The following is a 13,489-nucleotide window of genomic DNA, read 5'->3' as shown; positions in this document are numbered from 1 at the left end:
TACCTTACCAGATGAAGGTGGCACTGAGCTTCTGACACTCACTAAATACCTTCTTGATGTTGGGATCTGAAATCAAAGATCCTTTATTCTTACTAAATTATTATTATAGTGATAATACTAAAGTGAAAATATCCCTGTGCATAATAACGACATCCTGCCTTAACTGCAGTATTTAGGCTTTAGGCTGCCAAAGAAGTTTATATAAGCTATCCTAATTTAGTTAAATGTCATTGAAAGAGCACAAGAGAGAAACATATATCAAGGAAGCAACAAGTTGATTATTACATACCAGAATAGTGCAATCTAGCTTTTCCTCTTTTACTGGAGGGTTTATAAGAGATTATATCACATATCTAAGTAGGTCTTAGTTGCAAGCAATATGAAACATTTGATCCTTTCAAACGAACTAGTTACTAAAGTCCAAGACAATAAGACAAAAGGCTTCAAGACTGTAACAGCTTGTTAAGGATAAGATGGGTGGAAGGAAGAGGCCACACGGGAACAGTGTTCCCACTCGTTAGTCGTTAAAAAAAAAATCCGGCAGAGGTGCGTGGGGGGGGGGGGGGGGGGGGTATACCCTGACTCCCCCCTCCAATTAGGGATTTCCGAATTAGGATTTTAAATTGGCGCTTTTTGATTTAGGGTTTTGAATTAGGATTTGATTTGATTAGGGATTTCTATATTTAAAAATTTTATATCAAAAAAATATGATTTCCTATTTGAGTTGAAACAAACGCTAGACGAAGTATAGTTGTTAGTTGTCACAGAACAGACAAAATATGTGTTCTGTCCAATCTTGGACAAGCAATCAAACACCTAAGAAATGTAAGCACATCTAAGAAATCATAGCACCAATCAATAACTTGGAAGTGATGCCAATCAAGAAGATTCTATAAGAGAACTCAATGATAAAAAAGAAAAAAAGACTAGGAAGGATCCTGAGTGACTACTATTAGCATCTCGAGTATTGGAACTCCATCACTATTTAAAGCTTCAGAAGTTAATTTTACAAATAAACCTGTGATTTGAAGAGGCCCCACTAACAGGCTTGGGGTTGAGATGAAGGATACCAATGAGACATGGATTGTTGTGATTCTAGATTCCCCTTTACTTGGTCCAGCTAAGGAAGCGAGAATGAGAATATTTGATCTTCAAATGTTGAATCTAATGGGACAAAATAACACCTTTATGTTAGGCCATCTCATATAACAATTTAACTATATTTGAACTTAAGCATGTTTGAAGGATAAGTATGAAGCAATTTAGTTTTTTGAAGATATGCATAAAATAAGTCTCTGTAGACATACCATAGAAGAGTTTTGGAGGATGACATCCAAAGGGAGCTCAATGGTGAGAGATGTTTCCAACATAGGATGTCTGTTGGAGTTGCAGGTAGAATTTATTGAAAGAAGTTCATCAAACCATCAATACTGCAGAATAGATAACCAATATTTTTTCTCTTGGCTCGTTAACTAAAAACAGATGAAGGCTGAATAACAGGCACCCTGTTTAATCTGTTAGCAAGATTGTGTTCACATGGTTAAAATTTTATTGCTCCTCATTTTAGTGTTCTTCAGTCACTACTTTTCCTTGTGCTAATGTTGGAGATTTTTGTATATGGAAATAGAAACTGTCAAACCTACCTGACTCTATTGGTTTTTAATCAGAATATTTATTGATTTATCTCTTTTTTACTAAAAAGAACCAGACTATATAAGCTCAGCTTGCTTGCTAAAAAAAGAAAACTGTGAATTCATCACAAAATCAAAAGAATATGATACCATTAGCATAAAGGAGGAGATGGGTCAATGGAGGAATCCATGAAGGTTCGATCACACCTAAAAGCCCCCATATGGCTTTCTTAATCAGAAGGGAAGTGCTTCACTGACCAAACAGGGAAAGACAAAGGGGATCCCATTGCCCAAGACCAAGCCCACCTAAAGAAGTATCCCAACTTTTCATTTTGGCAATCAAAAGAATATGAAAAAAAGAAAATGAACAAAGAAAAAAAGGTAGCATCCTGCAATAGATGGAATAACAAGAGAAATAAACCTATTTTGACAATGAACACACAAGTAGTATGATACCTAGTATACAGTACCAAACACAACATAGTTAAACCTCCAGCCTAGCTATCACAAGCAGAAAAGGAAAATAACACAACAACCTACGATAAATATTTTGAATATGACATCTACTAAAGAAAAACTACTGCACGATCCAAAACTCTAGGAATGAAACGCGATTTCTGCTCAAGGGGAGATCATCAAAATATAAGTGAATGCAGATGAAATCATGAAAAGCAAGACCACAATACATTCATCTATTCCTCACAAGATCCACCAGTACTTGACATACTTGTTTAAACTCCAAGATCATAGTTCTCTTTGCCTCAATCATCAACCATGAAATTAACTCATCGTTTCTACCATATTTAGTGTGGTGCACTTCAAGAACATAATTTACCTTGCATTCTGGCAGACCAACTCTTTCTGGAAGCCCTTCTTTTCCCTTGGCAGCCTATGAAAGGTAAAACACACCAATACAAGAACAACCCGTTAAAAATATTATTGTCAACCAAAAGACTAAAAAAAAAAAGAAATCAACTAGACCACGCCTTTGTAGCATTGGAGCTTTTTCCCCTCTTACCTAGCATAAACTACATAATCATCCATCACCAGAGAAACAGAGACAGAGAGAGAGCAAACCATGGGAGGCAAAATGAAACGCAGAAGAAGGGACGATTGATCGAAGATTGAGAAAAGGAAAAATCGATCAATTTATTCCGGTGGATCGATCTGATAAGTAACCAGAGCAGCATATTCACAATGATTCCTCAATTCAAAACTTATTAATGACAGAAAATAAAAACATCACATTCTTCACCCTGAGAAAATAACAACAGTAGTAACAGGAAGAGGGGTACTATTTGTACGAAGCATCACCTGCCCTCTGGCCGAAGGGTGATTGAATCGACAGTTCATGCCATATTTACAAGATCCCTTTTTCATGTAGTACGCGCAATCGGGCTCATCAGGTCTCTGGGGATACGAAGAGACCGGCCCGTCACCGCTGCGTCCCTCATCAACCCCTTTCTGCTTCTCCTTCTTCTTCTCCTTCTTCTTTTTCTTCTTGTTACCGTCTTCCTCTTTTTCCTGCTTCTTCTCCTCACCATCATCCTCCCCATTATCATCCTCACGTTCCTCTTCCTCACCATCATCCTTGCTGTCTTCATCTTCATCGTCGTCGCCGTCATCACCATCGGCATCGTGAGCACCGTCGGCAATAGAAACAGCAGCAGCAACCGCAGGTGGGGAGTCGCAGAACCTCAAATTCTCCAGTTCTCTCGCCACCGCATTGACGGTAGCAGCAGAAGCAGCAGCAGCTGCAGCAGCAGCATCGTCGGAGGGTCGTGATTGGAAACCCTTTTGTTCAACAGCCCCCATCATCAAACCCAATCACTTTAAATCATCAAACTCTCTCTCACCCTTATAAAAACTCCACCTTTTTCCCCCCAATCTATTTCCCCTCAAAAATAGCGTCCTTCTACGCTACAACCTCTCATAACTTATTCTCCTTTCCTTCCTTCCCTATTCTTTCGTGACAGATTGTGTCTGTGTTTATCAGGAATTTAGGAGAGAGAGACCTTGGTCTCCTCTTTCACGCAGCCGCGCTGCCGCGCATACACGACCGTACATATCTACGTTTTCGTATGCGCATGAACGACAATGTATTTCATCCGTATGTACGCCAGTAGTGGATTTTTCTGTACGGTCTATGACTTACCCAGTTTTGGAAAGATTGTTTTTATGCTTTCTAAAATCTGACTATAACTTACATGCTTGATTTTATGGAAATTAACTTTTGAATTGTCTGATTTCAACTTTATTTTTATAAGATTTAAAAATCAATAATTTATAATTTTAAAAATATTTAATGCTTAAAAATTTATTTTTTTCAAAAAAAATACATGATCCAAGTGTGATTTTCTAACAAATCTATCATGCACGGGTCAGATTTTTTGAAAAACAACCTCAAAACCCCTATCCAAGCTCTATAGGTACGGGATAGGTAAAAAAAGTGTCAGGCACCTGCCCAAGTGTAAAATAAAATTTTATAAAAAAAAATTAAAACTTATTGCATACCAGTTTACCTGGTTTATATATATATATATATATATATATATATATATATATATATATATATATATATATATATATATGTCAATGCTTTACTACAAACACCCAAATGGCCTGCCTATAAGGGCTTCGGTCACACGATAGGGGCCATTTGTGAATGCCACCAAATTTGAAACTCACAGGTGGACGGATATGGCCGACTTTGGGTCAATGTTTTAGGCCTGCGCCCATTAGCTATCGGGCTGAAACACATCCCCTTATATACATAGGGCGGGTTCGGGTCGGGCCCTAGGCTACTGGACCGGCTCAATGGGTTTGAGCTATTTATAAAAAAATTAAAAATTAATTGTATAGTAACTTAGTAACTATTGTTATTTACCTAATTAGTTGCATTAATTTTATGAAAACTAAAAAGATAATTAGTTGGGTACATGAAAATTTGTTAATTATTTATTATTTACCTAATTAGTTGTATTAATTTTATGAAAACTAGAAAGATAATTATTTGGGTACATGAAAACTTGTTAATTATTTATTATTTTACCTAATTCATTACACTAATTAGTTGGGTACATGAAAACTTGTTAATTATTTATTATTTACCTAATTCATTACACTAATTAGTTGGGTTTGGCCTGACCGCTTCACATTGGCCCATTGGGTCAATGGGCTGGGTCATGGGCTGCTCTTTAAACCCGCACCCGTTAAGAATCGGGCCAAAGTCTGACCCATTAGTAAATGGCCCAGACCATCTTAGGGCCGGACCGCACTTAAAGCCCAGCGGATCGAGCTCTAAATGGGCCGGCCCGGCCCGAGGGTGGAGTTCTTTGCCGCAAGGTTGCTGGGTGGGCAAAGCGATATCTGTGATGAGAAGGTTTTTTTCCTTGGATCATCTACAAGACAAACCAATCAGTTTGTGGTTCGACTTGTGTTGGGTACTTGGGTCTGTAAAAAACTCGTTCGAACTTGTAAAATAAATTCAGCAAGCTGAACATGAAGAATCAGTATTTGGCACAGCTCCGCTTGTATAAGCTCGTTAAATAGTGATAAATATCTAAAAGACATCTTTTGCCTCGTATGATGCAGTAACATAAATGATTAAAATGTTCGGTTTGCCGATTATTCTGTTTTTTTTTTGGTAAATAAATCAGCCCGAACTTGGCTTGTTTGGATCAAATTGTTTATGAGCTCCAACTGGGCTCTGCCCACTACAAGAATGAGCCAAGTTTGCCTTTAAGCTCAGCTGGTTTGGCTCATTCACCAGCGCTGCAACCATGAGGTGTTGAGATAGGACAAGGCCCAATTAAATTGTGGATAAAGTTCTTTTAGATAGTCTTACAAATCATACAAAGGAGGAGGGGGGGGCTCCGCTTGTCTGGTAGGAGCAGCTAGTGCACGTCACTTTGTATTGAGACATTACCAGTTCAAAACCCAATAGTATAATTGTATAAGTCTGCCTAACCCCAACTTGCCTTTCAAAAAAAAAAGGCCATACAAATCATACCATGTTCAAACACAAGCATGGACAGATTTATGTGTGGTAGGATAGTGGGTATTGGAGGTCAAATGAGATAGGTGGATGGTTAGGTTGCACCATTATAATCAAGGGGTCAGATTGAATCTTTGGCCAAGCTTGATTGTCAAATAAAAACAAAAAAAAACAAAGGATTCTAATGTCAATATCACTTCATCCAGTTTGAATCAATTCATTCGTAGCTGCTATTTTCTGATTAAGATGGTTGGAACCTTGCTTTCACTTTTAATTGTTAAGAGAATGGACCACCATGACACACTTAGTTTGAGACATGATTAATGGAGTGATAATTGAACACAGTGGGTGCGAAAGCATGAGGAGCAGACAAGCTAAGAGACCATGGTAGTGCATAATAAAAAAGATTGAATTGGTCCAATGATGATTCAAAAGGAGCTGATTCACAACCGATTCAAATCAGTTGTTTTTAATAGTTTTTAAAGGGGCTGTTTAATATTTTTATTGTTTAATGACAGTGTCATCTAATGGTAAAAAATCATCGATTCCCAAACGATTTGATTTGATTGGACCCTAATGTTTTTTTAAGAAACCGATTGGCCTAATGAATCTATTTTAACAACATTGCAATGCACTCAATGAGTGTTCATTCGGTCTCATTAACAATCTATCAATCAAATGAAAACAAATTCTTTGAAGTCAGATGAGAAAATTTGTTGGTTAGATCACACTATCATAACCGAGGGGTCTCCAGTTCAAATACCATGGGTATTGTCCAGCCTGTTTATAAAAGAATAAAACTGAAATTTTTTTATTTTAATTATAAAAAGATTTGCTCTCTTAGTCGTGCCTTGGAAGGATAAAATAGAAAAAGAATGAAGGAAATTTAATTGCATTTGTGTCAAACCAAAACGTATGATACCATAACATGAATTTACTATCTTTTTGTGAAAAACAATTGTCTCCAACTCATCACTTTTTTCTTTTCTGCAGAAGAAACTTTCTGCGAGTGATATAATATGGGTATGGGCGTGGTCCAGGAAAAGTTTCCTCATCTATTACGTCACTACTTGGCATTTTTTTGAAAGATCTTATCACTTCATAAGGTGTTTGGATCTTAACTAGTTTGATGTAAAAAAACCTATTTTTTTTATCTGGTGCATTGTAGGCATTGGCTTTAGATTCCTTTGTAAACTTTCATGGACATCAAATTATCTTAATCTAATGTGTGTGCCGCAATAAACTGTATGGAGATCATATTTGTACAGTGATTAAGAGAGAGAGAGTGTATTTATATTGCTTTTTGTGCGGTTTTTTATTTTTATTTTTATTTTTGACCATACAGATGTGTTCTACATGCTTCGTTTCACACACAACTTGGATCATCGGATTTTGCTATGTGGATAGGTTCTTATAAGGTTTGAAAAATCAATGGCCTATAATTTTTTCTTAAAATTTCAAAACTTGAAAAAACTTTTTTACAAAAAGTATAATCTAAGTGTTGATTCTTAGCAAATCAACCATGCTAAGCACACCTCCATGGTCATAATTGTAATAGCCACAATTTTTTTGGGATTATAAATAAACTATTATGACATAATTTATGCAATTAATTATCATTAGCTATCTATCAGTAATTTTCTGGTATCTATTAAGATTATTTGATCTCAAAACATTGATAATATTTATAATATGGGGAAAACCAATTATCAAAAAACTACTAAATTATTTAAGGATCTAGATATCAATCTCGTAAATAGACCAGTTCAAAAATTATAATTGAGTATGGATCAAACCTAATTTGAAGTAATGACAAAACAATAAATTATGAATCTAATTTGTTTGAACATACAATAGCATTCATATAAAAAATTCAACGAGAACGAAAGTGATTTCATTGAAATTCGAGTTTGTACAAGTCATGAGCATGCCTAACAAATCTAAGGGCAAAATCATAATTTTACTTATTTATTTTTGGAGTGTTAAATATTGAATTGCATTTATATCAGAATCCAAGAAGAACGATTTTGATTTCATCATAATTGAAGTTGAAATGCATTAGAACAAGTTCAACAATTCTAAGGTCATAATGGTAAATTTCTACCCCAAAAAAGGGCATAACCTGTGAAATATATAAGGGTATTTCTAGAAACAAAGATCACTGGAAATTATAATAAATGGATTTATTTTTCTTGACTTAATTCAATAAACAAATGGTTTAAAAATATTGGTTTCCTAAACTAAGTTTTGGTAACTAAAAGCTAACTGAAAGGGTCAGCTGGAGTGGATCTAGATCTGCTCCAGATCTAGCTCCAACACTCACACCACAATCGCACAATGAATTTTGGCCTACGGTTTTGGTAATTCGAACAAGTGTTAATATTACTTTAACAGTTGTTGCCATTTGGCAACACCAAAACCTTTCACCTTGCCTATATAAAGGCTCTTTCCCCTCTCGGTTCATCACTTAAGCCACCTCTTCTTTTCTTTCTGGTGGTTCACAGTGGTACCACCCACCACCCACTCTCAGCTAGCTTCCTTCCACTCGACCCCCCCTTTCAGCCCCTTCAGTTCACCATTCTCCTCCGTTAACACCACCTCCTCCTGTTTTGGCACCGGAGCAGCAACAACAACACCGCCCATCGTTCCCCCTTCCCTCTGATTTCTGCAGCCATTCGACTGCCCATCTCCTCTTTACAAACAACGGCACCACCTGATGCGACCTCTTCTGTGGCATAACCCGCACCACTTGAGTACCTGTCACCAACACCACCAACGAATGCATTAGCCAGATGGCCACTGCTGCTGTCATGCGCCAGCCTCCCTTGTCACCCCAGCGGCGCCTTTTGTTCTGTCCCAGCCAACCGAACCCCAGAAACCCCTCCTCAGCATCACCGAGCTCACCCTGCCACCCATCATCTGCTACATGTAAGGTCATATAGCCATAAGTGACGGTTGAAGTAGCTATTCCAACAATCACGTTCCAAGAGAAATGTCTCTTAAGGTTGAAGGTCATTTCAACAGACACATTTCAAGAGAAGAGTCTCTCGAGGGATGAAAGGATTTCTCACAGGGGTTGTGTTCTAAAACTTGACTTCATAGTCTATAAAATGCAAGTGAAACAACGTAAGAAATACACAACACAAGAATTCATAGCATTAAGAGAAAAAGAGAGTTAGAGTTCGGACTCCCTAGCAATTTCGAGCGTAACTGCGAAACCTTCATCCCGGCTACAAATTCAACTTCGTGCAAGGTCACTTCCCAACATTGGTATTAAAGCAAGGTTGTGAGGGTTCGATAAAGACCTCTGACGGTGCTACCAAAAGCAGCCTATGCGTGCAGGCGTGTTGACGTAGTAATTGATTGTCGGTGATGCTAGACCGGAATATCCTTTTCACGATAGGGACTCATCACTGAAAAAGTGGCACATAAAGAAAATAAAAAAAATCAAACAAACAGGCGGTCAGTTCTATTTTTTGATTTAGACAAATCAGTAAACCAAGGGTTCCTGATTTGCATAAACTCGAAAAAAAAAACAGAGGAAGAGGAAGAGGGTTTGGTTGATGCCCTATTCCCACTTTCCTTTTGGCATAAGCCCTCCCACCGGAGAGAAATTACAGCGGCAGAGAACATTGACTGTCGAGATTTGCCACCGAAGTGTCGGTTGTGGCACTGTTGTCGTTTTTTTCTTTCAGGCCCTCAAAACCCCTCGTCGACGAAAGACCCACTCTCTGAGGATGTGTGGTGACTGCCACTCACCCTGTTCGGTGCGATGGAGGAAGGTTGTCGGGGTTAGTTGTCGGGTACTACAGAGTGCGACGACCGCTAGATAGGTCGTCTGAAACAGCGTGTGACGATCACCGAAAAGGATGCCTGCAGCGGCGTGCATCGATCGTCGGTCACCCAGTCTCAAGCGGCATCCAACTGCCGGCTGATAGCCGAGTGCTATGAGCACTCGCTGGAACATCGTTTGAACCCCCTTTTTCGTCTGCAAAGACATCAAAAAAAAAAAGAGGAAAAAATAAGAGGAAAGGGATTCTTGCATACCTGGGAGTCGTCGAACAAGCCGGAGGGAGTCGTCGAACAGGCAGGAGGGAGTCACCAGAAGAATCTTTGCCAGAAAATCTAGCGTTGCTCCGGTGGGCAGCGACGGCGGCCTTCTCTGAACATATTTTTTTTTCCTGAACTTTTCTTTTAACGAAAAGGAACCCTAATCAGGTTCCTCTTTGTTTTAACATATAAGTTAAAAAACAAACAAAATTTCATAATAAACCTAAAATTTATTGAAAATTCTAAAAAAGGGGTTACTTTTTTTCTTGAAACATAGAAAAAAAGGTTTCTTACTTTTCAAAAATTTCAAAAGGGCGGTTCCTTTCTTTTCTGTTAAAATCAGGAAATCTCTTAATTTCGAAAAGGCAATGATTTTTTATAAAATTATAGAAAGAGGATCAAACCTTTTTGTCTAACTCAATAATTTTTATTTTAAGGTTTCTATTTTCAATTTTGCTTAAAAAGACTTTTGCCTTTCTGGAAATTACAAAAAAAAGTGTCTAAACTTTCTAATTAACTCAGAAACTTGCAAAAACAGGTTTCTGTATTTTTGTTTACACAGAACCCCTCTTAAATACTTTCTAGAAATTGTAGGAAAGTAATTTTGAGTTTCAGAAAACCACCTGTTACTTATTTTTGTCAAAAAGTACTTAAATTTAGTAATTTTTGTGAGTTTCTTGCCTACTTAAAGATCATATTGCATGATAAACTAGTTTAGAAGGATTAAAACTAGTTATATTTACAAATATTAGTTGGAATATACTTTATTAATTCTTATATTTGTTTATAATTAGGAAAATGGCAAATCGAATAGTCATGGCCGAGTTGTCCAAAATAGAAAAACTCAATGGGACGAATTTTGGAATGTGGAGAAGAAAAATAGAATATCTATTGACACATGACAAGACCCTATATGTAATTGAACAATGCAAAATCTTCATTAACTGATAAATCAACTGAAGAAGAGAAGAAAGCTTATAACAAGTTTATTGAAGACGATCAACTTGCTCAAGCAACTCTTCTAACATTTATGCAAGATGATCTCATCCGAGTATTTGAAGATTTTGACACTGCGAAGAGAATGATGGAAGATGTCAAGAAAAAGTATGATATGACTTCAGAAACCCATATTCAACTTCTTCTAGAGCAATACAACTTTTACAGAATGAAAGAGACAGATAATGTAGTCGATCATGTGAATCGAATATTGGTAATGGCTAAGGATTTAGCCATAGCAGGAAATGATATTCCTGAGCGCATGCAAATCTTCACCATATTAAATAGTCTTCCTCCAACATGGAACATGTTGTCGATTGCCATGAGGTTAAACCAGAAAAGCCTTACTCTAATAGATCTCCCTTTGCAATTAGCTCTTGAGCAAGAACACATGTCAAAAGACAAAAAGGGAGAAGTTATGAATACTCAAGAATCCTTCCCAGCAAATTCTTATAAGTTCAAGCCCAAAGGCACATTCTTCAAGAAATTTAAGAAGAATAAATTCAATAAGAAGCGTCCAGTGCAAACCAAGAACTCCATGACTGCAATCAGAGGAACATGTTTCTCTTGTGAAAAAGTTGGGCATTTCAAGAATAATTGCCCAAATAGAATCAAGAAAGCGACTCCAGAAAAGCAAGTAAAAGGAGAACGAGAATTAGTATGCACTGTATCTGAATCATTGATCGCAAATAGTGATCTTTCAGGATGATGAATAGATTCAGGAGCGACACTACATGTGTCTAAGACAAAGGAAGGACTTGTGGAAATGAAGGAGTTGAAGCCTGGAGATCATAAGGTGTATATGGAAAATAATTCCTATAGTGATGTGGTCGGGATAGGGACCTATAGGCATCAGGTAGAAGGGGTCAGTCTCGTACTAACAAATGTACTTTATATACTTTCCATGAGAACGAATCTTTTAGTAGTGGGAGATTTTGTTAAAAAAGGCTTCGAAATCCGCTTTCGGGGTGACAAAGTCACTATTGGGAAAGATAGAAAAGTGAAGCTCAGGGGTCGCTAAGATGTTGACCATGGTCTTTTTCGTCTTAATGTAATGCCTTCTACAAGTAATGCAATGAATATTTTTTGTTATATTGATTATGCATTTAATATAGATGCATATTTATGACATTTAAGGTTAGGGCATGTAAATGTCAATAAAATGAAAAGAATAATTCGCATGAGTTTATTACCTTCCCTTAAAAATATAGAATTTGAAAAATGTGAACTATGCATATCAGAAAAAATAATAAGAAAACCTTTTCCTAAGGAAAGTAGGTCATGTGATTTGTTAGTTCTGGTACATACAAATATTTGTGAACCTTTAACCGTAGAAACACATGAAAGAAAATCATATTTTATCACATTTATAGATGCTTACTTTAGATATGGATATGTATACCTAATTTCTATGAAATCAGAAGCTCTAGAAAAGTTTAAGGCATACAAACATGAAGTTGAAGGATTAATAGGAAGAAAAATTCAGGTTATTAGATCTGATAGAGGAGGTGAATATAACTCTGATGAGTTTAAGATCTTCTGCACTGAAATTAATATAACTCTTCATACAACGATGCCTTATACGCCACAACAGAATCATATAGCAAAACAAAGGAATAGAACTTTAATGGATATGACAAGATCTATGTTGGCACATGCAAATCTTTTCAAGAAATTCTAGGGAGAAGCAATTTACACTGCCATGTATATCCTGAATAAGGTTCCTTCTAAAGCTGTAGAGCTTACTCCCCATGAATTATGGACTGGTAGGAAGCCAGACTTGAGTCATTTATGAAAGTGTGGGTCACCTGCTCATGTATTAATTCCTAGTCAAATGAGCGACAAGTTAGATAGTAAAACTATCAAATGTATCTTCATGGGATATACAAAGGGATCAAAGGGATATCGACTAGATAATCCTCAAAAGGGATTTATAGAGAGTAGAGAGGTAGAATTCTTGGAAACTCAAGAAAGTGTTTTTGATCCTAAAGATGATGATGTCTTTCTGAATATCATAAATGATCCTGGGATGCCCATTCAAGACTTAGAGCATAACAATCTAGATGTGAATAATGAATAAACTTTACAACCAGTAACTGGATAGAAAATAACAGGAACTCCTCCACCGTATTTGAATGATTATTATAAATTCTTGGGTGAGAAATTATGTTATTCCATGGATTTAGATGAAACTCTTGATAACTTGAGTTTTGAAGATGCAATTGCTTCTAATGAGTCTGAACTCTGGAAAGAAGCAATGAAAGATGAGTTGGACTCTATAAAAAAGAATGGAGTTAGGAAACTAGCTACCTTGCATAATGGATATAGGGCAATTGGTAGCAAATGGGTTCTCAAGAAAAAACTCAAGGCAGATGGATCTATTGATAGATTCAAGGCCAAATTAGTAGCAAAAGGCTATACTCAACGATAAGGGATTGATTATGAAGAAACTTACTCTCCCGTAGCCAAATTGACATTTATTCGTATTATTTTGGCATTGATAGCTTATTTTGATCTTGACCTATATCAAATGGATGCGAAAATGACCTTCTTAAATGGTAAATTAAATGAAATTATTTTCATGCAACAACCAGAAGGTTTTGAAATTAAAGATCAAGAAGATGAAGTATACAAGTTAAATAAATCCTTGTATGGACTTAAGCAGTCACCAAGACAGTGATATTTGATTTTTCATAATGCTATAACCAAATTAGGTTATGAGGCAAATAGTCTGGATCACTGTGTATATGCCAAGAAAAGTGAGAGTAAGTTTAATGTGTTTTTTCTTTATATTGATAATATATTAATTGCAGGG

The 13,489-nt window shown here is 36.7% G+C and overlaps 1 protein-coding gene across 3 annotated transcripts in view; it reads right to left on the bottom strand.

Moving 5' to 3' along the window:
- LOC149811674 (zinc finger CCCH domain-containing protein 33-like) overlaps positions 1-3,604 on the bottom strand; it is an 89,058-nt gene extending 85,454 nt beyond the window's left edge. For all 3 annotated transcript variants that reach the window (XM_089993900.1, XM_089993901.1, XM_089993899.1), the window contains exons 1-2: positions 2,946-3,604; positions 2,467-2,520 (exon numbers count right to left, since the gene is read on the bottom strand). In XM_089993900.1, coding sequence (XP_089850026.1) covers positions 2,467-2,520; positions 2,946-3,449 — 558 coding nt within the window. In that variant the 5' untranslated portion in view covers positions 3,450-3,604. The remainder of the gene's footprint in view (positions 1-2,466; positions 2,521-2,945) is intronic.
- Between the last annotated feature and the right edge of the window lie 9,885 nt (positions 3,605-13,489).

Source organism: Nuphar pumila, chromosome 17 (assembly GCF_984573655.1).
Source record: "Nuphar pumila chromosome 17, dmNupPumi1.hap1.1, whole genome shotgun sequence".
NCBI lineage: Eukaryota > Viridiplantae > Streptophyta > Magnoliopsida > Nymphaeales > Nymphaeaceae > Nuphar > Nuphar pumila.
This window is presented reverse-complemented; position numbering and strand designations above follow the sequence as displayed.